The following is a 15,791-nucleotide window of genomic DNA, read 5'->3' as shown; positions in this document are numbered from 1 at the left end:
CACTCTGATCTAGTAATATAGTATTAGTGATAAAATTGCTGGTAACCAAAAGCTGGCAGCTCCAGGTAGAGATCCAGTTAGCATACATTATCCCTTCCCATTGAATGTTCTGACAAAAACCAGAGGAGACAGATGCATCTCATGTACTTGCATGATAACAACATGAAGAAGTAGTTTTCACTAGATTTAAGCAGCACAGTGATTTTTTAAAAAATAGAGTCCTTAGTCAATTTCCTATACTTATCAGTACTTAATGGCCACAGAAATTATTCTTATAACCACTGTGCAGATAAAAATTACCATATGACAAAAACATTTAACTCTTTCTGAAGAAACATTATTTTGCCCCTGATAAAGGACTTTATGTTGTTGGGACCCATAACTTTTTCGAAGTTCCGTTTCCAATTTTCTTGAGTGTTACACACAACACCGCATAGCTAAACATGAACTTCAGTCATACAAGACAGGCTGGCACTGGCATGTGTATTTTACAAAAAGTCCTCAGTTGACTGTGGCACCCATTCACGGGTGAAGCCTGCTACATGCGTGGCCCTTTTTTTGCATCTGATTAAGTCCTCATCTACTACCTTCCCTAGTCCTTACTCCAGTTTCCAATTTGTGGTGTTCTTAACTCAGCCTAGTTCACATGGAAAATTCATCCACTGTCACAGATTTTAATCAATGCCATGTTGATACCATGTTCATATTAGAGCTTCAGCTGTGTTTTCATCTGTTCATAAGCTTTCTCCTTATAAATTACCTTGTATGGCCTCAAAAATGCTAACTCTATTCTCCAATGTTCCCCACACTCTAAACTTGAAACTTTCTAAAAATCAGAGCTGTTCAACAGCCTGCTATATCTGGTACATTTCCAACTGGCAGCAGTTAGCTGCGTCTCTTATTTCTAGGCAGCAAGTTGGTTTGAATTTGACATTTTAGTGGGAATGCCAGCTTAAAACTGAGAGTTTGGGGGCTTTTTAAAGGGGTGAGTCTACATGTTGGCAGTTCTTTTCTTAAGTATTAAGAAATACGTAGTGAACTGAATAGCCACTATGATGCATAATACAGTGACCAATACTATCTGAAAAAGGCTACTTATAATCAATTACCTCCTTGGTCTTTAAAGTCATGGAAAAAGTGATCAAACACCTTAAAATCACCCTTTGTTTTACCTTCTCCATCCTCTTGAATTGATTTTGGCTGTGACACAGTAAAACACTGCATTACTTCATACCGCTGGCAAGCTTCTTGGTTCTCGGTGCCTGGCTCATCTGGAGGGTGAATTAGCATCCTGCAGTTAAAGGTATGGCTATTTCGTCGTGTTGCCTCTTGAGGCCAAGGAACTCCATTTACTGCGGAAGAAAAATTGATTATATGTCTGTGAATAAGGTGAAAAACTCGGAGGATACAAAAGACATACCTATAGCCATCTGCTTCGTCAGATACTCAGATTAAAAGACAGATCTCTTCAGGTCTCACATTATCCTGAGGCAATAGGATACTTATCTTTCTTAGCAAATCTAAATGTCTACCAATCAGAAAACTGTAAAATATTCTAACAGATTGTATAGGACATCCCCCCTCAAAAATAAGGCCTTACAAATTCTTAATTCATTAACAGTCTGTATAAACAGTTAAAGACAAAATTAAAAATTAATAACTTCCTAGCTCTTTTGCTCAGATTTTTACAAGCAGTTAATTAATGCACTTTTCTATTTGTTTCCAGTTGCATCCTAGAAATGAAAACCTGATTGGAAACCACAGATCCATTGTTAAGCAGGAGTTTTAACCTGGCAGGTGTGTATTCTTAAGGATGGGCTTGTGTACATGTGCACCTTTTTTGGGGACAGGATTCAGTTTCTCAAAGGAGACTGTGACTCAAAAAAATATTTAGAATAGACAGAGACCAACCTTGGGTTCTTATAACCATTCTTAGACCTTATTTTATTTGCACAGTTTATATGCAACAATGCCTCAAATATAGTGGGTAATCAATAAGTTATAACATAAAAATGATTGTTAAACATAAATGTTACCTGACTCGGTATAAAAAACCGAATTCAGTTATAGAAAACAGGTCTATACATTTCAAATGATAATCGCTGTGTGATGGGACACCATTTCCCAGTTACAATGTTCTATTCAAACCATGGTGGCAGCTGGAAGGTTTTTAAGGCTCTTCTCTCACCATTCCCAACAGTTTTTTGTTTTTCTTTTAACTTTATTCTCTTCACTGACCCTTCCTCCTTTTTACGATCTCATCACCGTGTAACTGTTAGAGTGTTAGAGGAAATCACGGAAACAAACCTGTACTGGAAGAAGGAGTCTTGGTTCTGCTATGAGCTAGCTGTGAGGTTGAGGTTAATTACTTTATCTCTGCACCATCTTTATCATTATTTATTTATTTATTTATTTTGAGAGAGAGAGAGAGCACGCACGTGTGCGCACATGCAAGCACATGGAGAAGGGGCAGAGAAACAGGGAAAGAGAGAATCTCAAGCAGGTTCCACATTATCAGTGCAGAGCCCAACACAGGGCTTGAACCCACAAACTGTGAGAGCATGACCTGAGCCCAAACCAGGAGTCAGACGCTTAACTGACTGAGCCACCCAGGTGCCCCTGCACCATCTTTAAAATAAAGGAATCCACTGTATCATCTCTAAAATCATTTACACTGTAAAATGCTATACCAAAGCACATAAGACCCTTTGATAATTCAAATATCTAACTAGTGATTTTAATAGAAATAATCATTTCAGGCCCCCAGGTACGTACTATAAACGTGTACTAACTACTCTTTTCAAAGAATGAGGCTTCCTTTCCATTGAGCGAACAATGTCGAAAATAAAGAGCTACAGATAACATTCAATTTGCATGTGTGTATTAGTTACACAGAATTTCTAGCCGAGGCCTCCCTTACTTTGGGAGTACATACAGGCTACGGAATAGGCACACAGTGTAGCAAATGGAACAGAGACTGGAAATCAGACCCCATCCGTCCTCTCAGCTAGGCTCCTTTGTCAGCAAACAACCTGTGCACCCATACTTAGAACATCTGAGTTTGAAACCACTTACATCCAAAAATATTCATTTTAATATATACATAATATGACAGTATATTTCTCCCTCCCTTCCTCCTTTTTCTTCTTTTTGAGCAGGGTGGTGGGAAGGATATACATGTGTCTCTTTCTTGGACATAATCGAAGCCGAAAACAAAGGCAGTTTCAAGCAGAAGCTTCTAGTGGCAAGGCAGTGACTACTCTGCTTCTCACCACTGTCACATGGCTAGGTCATAAGCTGGAGGAATAGGATAAAAGGAATGCTCTCTACCAGCTATTTGATGATACTCCCTCTTCGTATGTACACATCAGGCTGAAATTAAATTGAAAAATATTTTTAATGTGTTAGAACTTATTTCAAAATGATACTATGTAATATAAACACAACAATTATATAATGTAAGAAACAGCTAGAGAGAGTTCATATTCTTTTGAAAAACACATTGCTTTGTACCTAGTGATTTTGGTAGCAGATTCTTCACAAATTCTGCATGATCCCCTACATGCAGTATGCTGTAGACACTGGTATTCATTAATTCCTCCTGATTGTAACCCAAGTAGCTGGTCACATTCTCCGACACAAATACAATTCTCCCTTCACAGTTCACAACAAAGAAAAATCCATCCAAAGCCTGCAAAGCCAAAAAAGAAAAAAAAAAAAAAAAAAAAAAGGATTAAGAGGGTGGGAGGTTAAAAAATGAAAGAAAAATAAACATACACATCTCTCTACTGAAAAAGAGATCAGAAATATATGTCAAGTTAAAAAAAAGGGGAGACTGAACAGAAGGTTTAACACTGTATGTTCTCTGTGGAAGGGACAGAATTTTGAAACAGACTGTAAAGGAATGTACAGCAGGGATGAATGAATGTATCAACCCTCTTTCTGCGAGAGAAACTTCAAAGTAGCAGATGTGAAGGAAGTAACCGATATTCACTCAGTCATAAACATCTCTAAACCACAAGTTAAGTACGACAGGTCTCTACCCCCAAGGAACTTGCAGGACAGTGGTAGAGAGAGAGACACAAACATAATAAAATACCAGTGATGCAGTGTCAGAGACACACCGAGTGTTCTGTGAGCACAAGGAAAAACACCTAATTTGGGGTTGGGGTGGGGTGGGAGGAGGCACAGAAAGGCTATTTAGACGCCCCTAGCTGAGTTTCATAGGGCATAGTGGAGGAGAGGAAGAGGAATGTGGGAAGAACATTCTAGGCAGAGGGGACAGTGTGGTACATTAAGGAACAAAAAAGCAGTTTGGAGTTGTTGGGAGTACATGGTACAAGACCGGCTCATGGCAGGAAATAAGTCTGGAGAGGTAGACGGGAGCCAAATCACAGAGGGCTTCCCATGCTCTGAGATAGAGCTAGGGGTCTTCAAAAGGGGATATATATATGTGTGTGTATATATATATATGCATGCCCTAAGGGGAGCATCACATCCACAGAGGTGCAGGAAAAAAGTTAGAACCTCTATTTCTAGTGCAATCTAAGATATAAAGAAGAAATTCAGCTTAATAAACACTGAAAACCCTGATACCTCAACTCAGTCTAGACAGTCACATATCACAAACCATGGAAGCCTGAGAGAAGATCCAGAATGAAGAGACTGAGCAGGGTGGCACCTTACTTATTTATAATCTTTCCATTTATTGTAATATATTGCAGTTTACTTGCTATAGGATATATACAAACAGTCAAAACAAGACCTTTAAAAAGGAGAACATTTATAGGATGTTGTAACAAGATGTAAAATGACAATGAAAATCTGTTTTATACCCAGAAGTGTCTAGTTTTCTGTGGCAAAATTCTGAAAAGAGCTAACAATGTTATGGGCTATTCATTTTTCTTTTTTAAAAAGGCAAGTGTCCCAAATTTGCTGACCTTTTCTAGGATGACAAGTGGTAATGATAATATGTTACCTAGCAGATGTTTTCCAAATAATAAACACACTTAATTTTGTCCCTCCAGGGTAAAGATGATATTTAAACAATGAATAAGTAAACTGCCTTTCAAAAAGACACCTATGCTATAGAGCCAGCATATGAAAATGCTTTGAAATGTTTTGAAATGTACCATAGTTGTGACTTTGTTGTCAAAATGACCCCGGTTCCATACTTGTAAAACTTCTCTTCTCAGTTTAAACATTTACAAACTTTTTACCTGCTCAAACATCTTCCAGTTTCAGTGTGCTTTAAACTCATTTTTTTTTAATGTGATAATGCAATATCCTTTGATTACTTTGGAAGGATTACTGTTTGAGGTCAAGGAAGATAGAATGTCAATAAAAACCTTGGGATGTGATTAATGATCTAAACACCTCAACACCAGATAAACCCTTTGCTAAACTATTTTCTGTTTATAAGAGCACAGGAAAGCACTGTCATTTCTAACCTTTTTTGACATTAGCTATGAATTTCATAGCAGGTGATATGACGATAGGAACAACAGAAATACAGATACATCATTTTTTTAAAAAGTAGATGTAAAAATTACTTAAAATGTTCTTAGCTATTAATTGATTCAGTGTAAATACAATTTCACTTCATTTATCTTATTTTTGATCTGTCAAAAGAGTTTAATCAAGAACAGTTTGGGTATAACTAAGTGTCATAATTTAGAGCAAGAAAAAGACAGGCAAGTAAAATCTGGTTGTTCCATGGCGATTCCAAGGGCCCTAGTACCCTGCTTCGTCAGCACGACCTTCTCCTTTTTGCACCTAGTTTTCAGGGCATCCTTCACGGCTCCTCCCTCTCTGCCTCCTTGACAACCCTGTCTATCTTCTCTATCTTCAAAGCCACAGCTACTCTCTCCCTTGCTTTCTTACTCTCCATGTCTGTCTCTGGATATCTCTGGACGTCGCCTGTTACCTGCAGAGGGAATGGGAGAGACCAAGACCCACTCCCGGGATCACCTCTGTCCAGTGTGAACACTGGCCAATGATGGGCACAGCATCCAGCACCAGTAAGGCTTAGGGATTCACCTGGACTATCTGGTGCAATTATTTTTAAAGTATTTGCAAAATCCAAAGGACTTAAAAGTTCTCCTTCATTGTAGCAGGCCTGGAGTCCCTGCGGTATCCTTTTCCACAGACCTACTGGGGCTTCTCCAAGTTCTCCTCCCACTGACTGTACCTGACTTCACTGCCAGGCTGGGAAGTTATTCTAGTAACTGGCCTCTGGAATATGCAGCTGATCAGCCTTTGGGGAGTGTAGAACTTTCACCAGGTCCCTGCTTGGCCTCAGTTACATGGACTCGTCATTTCCTCTGTGAAGTCTGGGGCATCGTATTTCTTTTGAGCTTCCCCAGAAAAGACTGGCTTGGAAAACAGGTCTACAAAGGCTCCCTCGTGCTTACAGAATCGTCCTGCTGACCCTACTCCTGAGGTACAGATAGCCTGTCTCTTGTTGGAAATGCCTATTTTTTGTTTTTTTTTTTTTAATTACGATATATATACTTATAAAAATTGTTTAAGTATGAAAATGAAACAGTAGAAGATCTGCCAAAATCTCACCCCCAGGAGACTGGTAATGTTTCAGGGAATATTCTGAGACTATTCCTATGAATACACAAACATCTCTATTTTCTTCAAGTCTGTCACACTAATATAATCTGCTAATAGTTATTCTACAAGTTTTTCTCGTATGTTGTGCATATAATTAACTTCCAAGTGTCCTTCTGGAAAGGAACCTTCCTGCTTTTCCAAGTCCTGACAGCTGGTCTTCCACTGAGCAGCACACAGGAGATAAGAAGTGCCTGTCCATTCAGTACAACATCATCAATCTGAGGATTTTTTCTCTTGGCCACCTTGTGTCTCATGGCAGGGTCCACAGTGGCCAAGGCTTCTCACAGGGCCTTGGCTTTAAATGACTCCACAAGCTTCACTGACTATCACCTAAGTGCCAGTTAATTGACAAAATTCTGGAAATAAAACACACAACTCTCAACAATTATACAGTCTCTGAAGGACAAAGACAAGTACGCATAGTTATGAATAGCGCAGTAGAGGAATTCATAAAGGTTAAGCACAGACTGAAGCACCCAAAATGGGCAAAGGGACGACTGTCACTGGTAAAGTTTCCAGGGAGAAGGCCACACTTACACCTGAGCGAAGTCTTGAAAGACACACAGTAGTAACTCAGGTGGAAAGGACAAACACAGGAACCGGCTTAGAGGTTAAAAACAAAAAAAATCACCCTGTATGCACTTGTTATATTTGTGTTATGTACAACAGCAAAACTTTTTTTTTTAATCTTCAAGGAAAGCAAAAAAAAAAAAAAAAAAAAAAAAAAGGAATTTATTCTAAAGGCAATGGGCATTTTCTTGAAGGCAATGTTTTAAGCATGCGAGTGATGTGGTCTGCTTTTACAAAGATCTTTCTGGAAGTGGGTGTGGCATGCAGATTGGAAGCCAGAACAGTTGCAATGCTATTGTGATACTTCAGTTCAAACCCGAGCCTGAATTAAGGCAATGGCAGTGGAAGTGAAGGAAGAGAATTTGACACAGGCAAAACAAACAGCATTTGGAGACCTCTAACAGCTGTGGGAATGAGTATTTTGGGCGATTCTCCATTAATGATGTAATAAGGGTTCTGGTAGATAGGTGCCTTTCCCTGAGGAAGTGGACTCAAGGAGTAAAGAAATCTAGTCTTTATTACTGACTTTTCCCCCCTTATTTTTAGGCAGAAGATAAAGGGACAAGTCATAAATTTAGTTTTAGAAATATTATATTTGTTTCTTTAAAAAAATATTTTCTTTTTTTTAAGTTTATTTATTTTGAGAGAGAGAATGCACACAAGTTGGGGAGGGGTGGAGAGAGGGAGAGAGAGAGAATCCCAAGCAGGTTCCATGCTGTCAGCACAGAGCCTGACACAGGGCTCGATCCAACAAACTGTGAGATCATGATCTGAGCTGAAATCAAGAGTCAGACGCTTAACTGACTGAGCCAGCCCCAGAAATGTTATATTTGAAATGACTAAGGAACATTCAGATGGAGATGTTCAAAAGGCAGCAAGATAGAATGTAAGAGAAACTGAAGAGAGATCTGAGCTTAAGGCAGACATTAGCAATTTACAGGTACATACAGTATCATCTGGCTTTTTGTTTATTTTGTCTTAACTATAATCATCTCTTCCCCTTCCACAGAATATCTGATTTCCTTTGGGGAGTTACTTCTTCCCAATTAAACAAAGTCTTGTGAGATTCTTAATCAGACCACTGGGAGACTTCCAACCTAAATGGGAATCTCCAGGAGAATTACAGAAAGACTGAATATAGCTGGAATGCATTCACTTGTACCAGCAAAGTACTGCCCAGATGGGTCTTTCTAAGAGACCATTCGTACAGTATCTGATTTTTAGCCTCCTTAAGATGACTTGGTTTCATCTCACTGCCAAGCATCGTTCTGGGATACCCAAATAGCACTCTGATAAATTCACATTTGCTTGATTTGGGCAGAATTGGGGTCTATTGCTTGAAATCAGAGAATCCTAATTGATAATTTATACATACTTACATGTATGCACACATACATGAATACATCACATGGACATAGGCATAGATGAAACTGCTTGGAAATGTGCACAGAATAAAAAAAAAAAAAAAAAAGGGAAAAGAGCCAAGGCCAGAACGCTGAAGGATGCTAGCATTTAAGAGTCAGGCTACGAAAGAGAAATCTGAGGAAGAGGCTGAGGAGTAGCCAGAGAAGAACAGAGATAGTTCTGGCAACGAGGCAACAGGAAGAGTTTTAAGAAAACGGCACTGGGTGGTGAACGGTGTCAGGAGGCACACAGCAATGGAGGGAATGGCACAAAGTGAGGAAAGGAGGCCTGAGTGTGTGGGTAAGGTATAGGGAGACCTCCATGACTAAAACTGAATTTTTCTTGGGAAGCAGCTGGAGATAAGAAGCTACGGTCAGATAATGCAGAGCTGTGAACAGGAGGCAGAGGAACTTAGATAGCAAAGGGCAATGGACAATGAGGACAGTAAAAAATGGAGGAGTACTTACTGTGTGGCAAACAATAAATATCTGTTGAATAAAAAAGGCTAATACCACTCTCCCTTTAAATGTGAAGAAATTACCTCCAGTATCTTCATTCTTAACTCATGCTCCTTTATGTTTGAAAGGGGGAGGGGAGGGAATAACAGTATGGTGAGAGTTCCTAATAGAATTGTAGACATTTGGTTACTTTTTAGATCTGCACACCTTCCTCTAAGCAAGTCCCTCCAGACCAATGTTGCCAAAGAGAACTTTCTGTAATGACAGGTAAGTTCTATATCTGTGTGTCCAATACAATTGTCACTGACGACATATGGGCACTGAGCACTTTAAATGTGGCTGGTGATGGGGCACCTGGGTGGGATAACTGGTTAAGTGTCTGACTTGGGCTCAGGTCATAATCTTGCAGTTCTTGAGTTTGAGCCCCACGTCGGGCTCTGTGCTGACAGCTCAGAGCCTGGAGCCTGCTTTGGATTCTGTGTCTCCCTCTCTCTCTGCCCCTCCCCCGTTTGCACTCTGTGTTTTTCTCAAAAATAAATAAACATAAAAAAAAATAAATGTGGCTGGTGAGATTGAAGCATTGGGGAAAAAATACATATATACATGCATATATACATATATATATATTTATTTTTTTTAGAGACAGAGAGAATAGGTAAGCAGGCGAGCAGGAAAGAGGGGCAAAGGGAGGGAGAGAGAGAGAGAGGGGGAGGGTAGGAGAAAGAGGAAGAGAGAGAGAAAGAGAATGAGAAAGAGAACGAGGAAGAGAGAGAGAATCTTAAGCAGGCTCCATGCTCGACGTGGAGCCCAAAAGAAGGCTCAATCCCATGACCCTGAGATCATGAGTTGAGCGAAAATCAAGAGTTGGACGCTCAACAGACTGAGGCACCCACGTGCTCCTGAAGCACTGAATTTTTAATTTTATTTAGCTTTGAACAGCCATGTCTGACTAACAGCTATCTTACTGAATAGTGCAGCTCCAGACTCAGCCTGAATGAATCAATGGACAGTCTCATGGTGACTTTTCACCACTTCTTTTAGCTGCCCTGGATTAGACTCTATAAAGTTTGAGATGATGAGGCTGGGGTCAGAGGATACAAAAGAAGGTCCAGAAAAGATTGTCAACAAAGGTGACCCTCAAGTCTGTGAAAGTCAGCAATTCTATTTTGCAGTCTGTTTCATGTTATCTATAGCCCATAAATAAAAATATTATTAGCTCCTTGAAGTCAAAACCTAAATACATTTCTATTCTGAGGTTTTAGAATTTCTAACTTGATGCACTTTTTCATATTTGAAAATGTTTGCCTAATGACATCTAATTCATGTGATGCTATGGTACGGTTTTCCTTTGATTCATAGTGATTTTCAGGGTAATAATTTCATCAGCTAAAAGAAATATTCCTACTTTGTTTTCTTTTTATACTAGCTTCGAATGGATGTTTTCCTGTCATTTTCTCTTCATGTTAAAGCATCGTGGACTTTTCTCACACGGCAATGGTGAGTGTTTATCTAAATTAAAGTAGCAGTAGTAATATTCTCTGTCTCCAGCTGTGCTATGTTCAGTTTGTTAACAATCCACTTGTTCTCCTTGTTGATCTCTGAGGTTTCTGAAGAACGTGAGGTGAAGCTAGGATTTCAATGATCACCATTTTCCTCCAGGAACCCCAGGAATCTCAAGAATCTGTATATCTTGTACTTACCAGTATCTCAGAAGACATTATATGCAGAAAATAAATTTAATAAAATATTTAATGAATTGAAGGGAGTCCTGAGGCTAGGGCACTAAGAAGGCAGACAGAACCCACACACAGAAGCTACAAGTTATGAAAAGACCAACCCCCTGCAGGGTGGAGAAGAGGAGCAGTAAATGCTAAGACAGGTCAGGGCTCCAGGAAGGGCCCAAGTGTACCAAGTGGTGTGAAAGGTGCCAAGCAGGGGGAAGAGACGGGGCGGAAGCTGGAAATGAGCTGAAAGTGCTCTTCTTTCTTTAATGTCTTTTCCTCTAATAGCTTATATTTTAAAATTTCAAACTATAGCAAAGTTGAAAGAATTCTGTAGCTAACATCTGTACGTTCGCCACCAGATTCCACCATCACATTTTCACTATACTTGTTACAGTACCGTTTCCAAAACATGGTCATGTGTCATGCAGTCAATGTAACAGGATGTGAAGAGGGGACAAAGAAAACATCAGACTCTACCACATGTGGTTACCCTCCCCTCTCCCAGTTATACGTGTATGCACACGCTCAGATGGTAGTTGTTTCTACCCAGTTTCTATTTACTCTGTGGGGAATGAGTGTGTCCGCACATGTGTTCTTAAACATTCATGTGTGAGAGAGATCACTGAAGGTGATGGGCCTGCTTGGAAACAAGACATCTACGCTGAAGACAAAGGGAGTGAAGGTTAGATAGGAAAAGCTGAGGTGAAAATTACACAGTAATTACAAAACAATTCAAGTTTAAAAGTTCTTCAAAAAGTTCGGTAGAGGGTCATTAAAATAGTAAGTTCTCATACAGTGTTTACGTAAACATTTGAAAATTTTAGTCAGGAAACTTTTCAGGAAAACACCTACTGCAATAAAGTGACGCATCCCCTCACTCAAAAGTGAAATTCTACAGACATATAGATAGCACTAGTGAGCTAAATAATTCTAATGTTTTATACTCCCGACTAGTCCAAACCACCCCAGAAATGAGTGGCAAAGCCATACGGTAGGCTTCGGTTTTCCATCTGACTATATAGAATGCCTTTATGAAAATTTCTCATATTCATTATTCACATTTCATTCTGAAACAGCAACAACTGTCAAAATACGTTACAAAATAATTATTAAAGGTTCTTTAAAACTTACTTTGTTTTATAATTTATTAATCTGACGTAAGGTATAAAAGAGAAAAAACCAAATTATCTTGGAACAAAGATTTTGATCCCTTTCTAAATCAATGAGAACAGCTACCTCCAACAGAAGAGGTCCCAAGGATTCCTTTTCTATCACTCCTTGACTGCTCGATGAGATGTCTGATTTCTGCACTTCATCATCAGTTGTTGATTTCTCTATAATAAAGAAACAAAAAGTCATGCATCCAAAAGGGCTCATTTCCATATTGGCAAGTTACAAAGACACAGATTCACCTAATTTAAGATTCAAATAACATTTACTTATTATCTAGGCGATACTTATTGACAACGTTATTTAATCTTAATGATATTCACTTTATATGTATATTCAATTGACAAAATTGAGGTTCACAAAGGTTAAGTAATGTGTCACAAATCATATAACTAATAAGTGGCAGCAAGATAATTTGAATTCTGACCTATCAAGTCCAATGTTCCAACAACGGGGAAAATGGTATAAATATAAAGCCTTTTGAAAAAGTCTACACCAAAAGTTTTTAAGAAATGAGTAAACTGTAAAAGAATGATGATTTCCTCCATTTTTCTTTTTCCTCTTCTGATTTGATCAACTGCCATTGAAAAGAGAGTGAAGAAATGCTTTTTCCTTTTGTGAGCCTGCATGAATTAGCTTACCTTTCACATTCCTGTCATGATGATCTGATTGATAAAACTGTGTAACTACTAAATGATCTGAAATTCTTTTGTGCAGTGATGTTGGAAAAGCCATCCATCATCTTCAAACAGCACCATACTTAAATAAGTTTCCAATCTGTCAAACTAGTGAGTTAGTTAGCCAAAAACCAAATTTGGTATCATTGAATAGAGGCTCATTTTTTTACTTTAATGTGTAACATATTTCAGGGGCGCCTGGCTGGCTCAGGAGCATGTGACTCTTGATCTAGGGGTTGTAAGTTTGAGCCCCATGTTGGGTGTAGGGACTACTTACAAATAAAAAAAATCTTAAAACAATTAAATATGAAATATTTCATATATTCCAAAACATACAGGAAATGACATAGCATACATCACATAGCCACCATTCATTTTTCACGGATGTTAACGTTTGCTCCACGTCCTTCCTTCTTTAAAAAATAAAATGCTGCAAATAGAACACTCTGCTACCATTCCTTCTCTGTCTCTTTTCAGAAATAACTAGTATTCTGAGGTCAGTATAATAATTTCTAGGCCTGTTTTTTATTACTTAAGTACACATGTATGATTTCTTGAACAATAGATCACCTTTTATTTTTTTTTTTAATGTTTATTTTTGAGATAGAGAGCACCAGGGGGGGAGTGGCAGAGAGAGAGGGGGACAGAGGATCCAAAGCAGGTTTCCTGCTGACAGCAGCAAGAACTGTGAGATCATGACCTGAGCCGAAGTCAGACTCTCAACTGACTGAGCCACTCAGGCACCCCTACTGTTTTATGTTTTAAAGTTTACATAAGTATATATGGACTTCTCCAACTTAGTGTTTCCACTCAATATTATGTTTGAGATTTAAGCACACTGATGTAGATCTGATTCATTCATTTGAGATGGTATATATCATGTGACTAACCCACAGTTAGTAGATTTCCTAAGCCACTACTGACAGACCTTTGACTACCACACACAGTGCTGTAATAAACTATTTTCAGTACTTCCTCTTTTGTACATGTGTGACAGTTTCTTGAGGGTAAACACTAAAAGTGAAGTTGCCGGTTCATAGGGTCTATGTATTTTCGACATTACTAAGTTTGACAAATTGCTCTCTAAAGAGAATGTACCACTCGTAACATTCAAGGGTTTTTGTTTTTATGCATCCTCACTGACAACTGATATCAGCATTAAAAAAAAATTTGTGTGTGTGAATCTACTGGGTGTAAAGTGTCATTTCATATAGTGTTTATAACAACAGCTTTACTGATTCACAATTCACATAGCATGCTATTCATGCATTTAAGGCATACAATTCAGGGGTGCCTGGGTGGCTCAGTCGGTTAAGCGTCCTTCAGCACAGGTCATGATGTGGCGGTTTGTGAGTTCAAGCCCCTGCACTGGACTGTCTGCTGTCAGCACAGAGCTCACTGTCCCCTTCTCTTTATGCCCCTTACCCACTCACTCTCCGTCTCTCAAAAATAAACATTAAAAAAAATAAAGCATTCAATTCAATGGTTTTTAGTACATTCACAGGGTTATGCAACCAACATTATAATACATTTTAGAACATATTCATCAACCCAAAAAGAAACTTTGTACCCTTGAGCAGTCACCCCCCATTTTCCCAATGCTCCCAAGCCCTAAGCAACCACCAATCTACTTTCTGTCTCTGTGGATTTGCCTATTCTGGACATTTAGTATAAATGGAGTCATACAACACATGGTCCCTTGTGACTGGCTTCTTTTGCTTCGTGTGCTTTCAAGGCACTGTCAGTACTTCATTCCTTTTTTTTCTGCCAGATAATATGCCATTATATAAATATACCTTGTTTAACTTATCCATTGGTCAGCCGATAGATACACGGGTTGTTTCCACCTTTCGGCTATTTATGAATGATGCTGCTACGAACATTTGTGTGCAAGTTTTTGTGTGGACCTAGGTTTTCCTTTGTCTTGGGTATATACCTACAAATGGAATTGCTGGGTGATACTGTACCTCAATGCTTAACATTTTGTGGAACTACTGGACTGTTTTCCAAAGTGGCTGCACAATTTTATTTTACTTTCCTACCAGCAGTGTATGGGGGTTCCGATTTCTCCCATCATCACCAACACTTATCTGTCTTTTTTGTGTGCAGCCATCCTGGTACTTCACTGTGGTTTTGATTTGCATTTCTCTGATGGCAACGATATGCACATATTTTTCCTGTGCTTATTAGTCATTTATATGTCTTTGAGAGGTATTCAGTCAGAGCCTTTGTCCATCTATTAACTGGGTTATTTACCTTTTGATTATTATGGTACAGAAGTTTCTCATTTAGTTCTAAGATGTACTTCCTTCATCAATTCATGTGTTTATAACATTAAGACAGGTTTTTGGTTTTTAAACAGGTTTGTCAAAGAACACCAACCATCAAGTCCAAGTAAATTAAATAACTATGTGTGAAAAGCAAAACATCTAAAATTTCAGGCAAAACCTAAGGCGGGAGTGGCTATGTGACCTAGTTTCTGGCTCAAGGAATGTGAAAAGAAGCGACGTGCAATTTCTGGGTCTTGTCCTTAAAAGGAAAGAAGCATGCCTCCCCATTTTCTTCTTTCCCCTTTTTGTCAGCTGGGATGTGGACCCGTGAGCCATGTTTAGCCACGTGGAAAATGGCAATAGGAATGGCACAGAAAAAAAGACGAAATCAATCACAACCTCTGACACATCCCTAGATTATCTTGTTAAAGCTGCTGCACTTTGGGTCTCTTGTTACAGTAGCCTAGCCTGTATCCTCACTATACATTCTGTATTTCTCAATCCCATGTTTATTTGCTAGATCTTGATTATGTCCATGATAGACATAATTTATTGGCATGCTATCATGAAAAGTAAGACTTTAACTTACATCAACCTTCTACCCACACATTTCTCCCTCCTTTCATCCTCCCAATATAGTTACAATTTCTAGGGCAATCAGTATTTATTATCTATGCTCCTGTGGCCACATAAATAAAGTTCACAAACGAGACAAGGTGTGTGCTATCATTTACATTTCTATTTTGCGTTTTAGTCTTTTTAAGTTCAACTCATCCCTAAACTTCCCCCCCCCCCCCCGAAATGAAATTTTCCTCTTAATTAGTCAGTCCTCTGATTCTCTGTTCCATTTTTTCCCCATGGAAACATTCGTCCTGGAGACCTCTATCCACTAGCTAT

General features: G+C 38.8%; 1 protein-coding gene across 4 annotated transcripts in view; it reads right to left on the bottom strand.

The window, feature by feature from the left end:
* Positions 1-15,791, bottom strand: part of NCOA1 (nuclear receptor coactivator 1) — a 105,208-nt gene that overhangs the window by 65,397 nt on the left and 24,020 nt on the right. For all 4 annotated transcript variants that reach the window (XM_086700112.1, XM_086700113.1, XM_086700114.1 and 1 more), the window contains exons 4-6: positions 12,014-12,111; positions 3,514-3,691; positions 1,173-1,352 (exon numbers count right to left, since the gene is read on the bottom strand). In XM_086700112.1, the coding sequence (XP_086556238.1) occupies positions 1,173-1,352; positions 3,514-3,691; positions 12,014-12,111 (456 nt within the window). The remainder of the gene's footprint in view (positions 1-1,172; positions 1,353-3,513; positions 3,692-12,013; positions 12,112-15,791) is intronic.

Source organism: Puma concolor, chromosome A3 (assembly GCF_028749965.1).
Source record: "Puma concolor isolate L17-30 chromosome A3, mPumCon1.1.hap2, whole genome shotgun sequence".
In the NCBI taxonomy this organism is placed as follows: domain Eukaryota; kingdom Metazoa; phylum Chordata; class Mammalia; order Carnivora; family Felidae; genus Puma; species Puma concolor.
The sequence above is the reverse complement of the archived record's forward strand: the minus strand, read 5'-3'. Positions and strand labels throughout refer to the sequence as shown.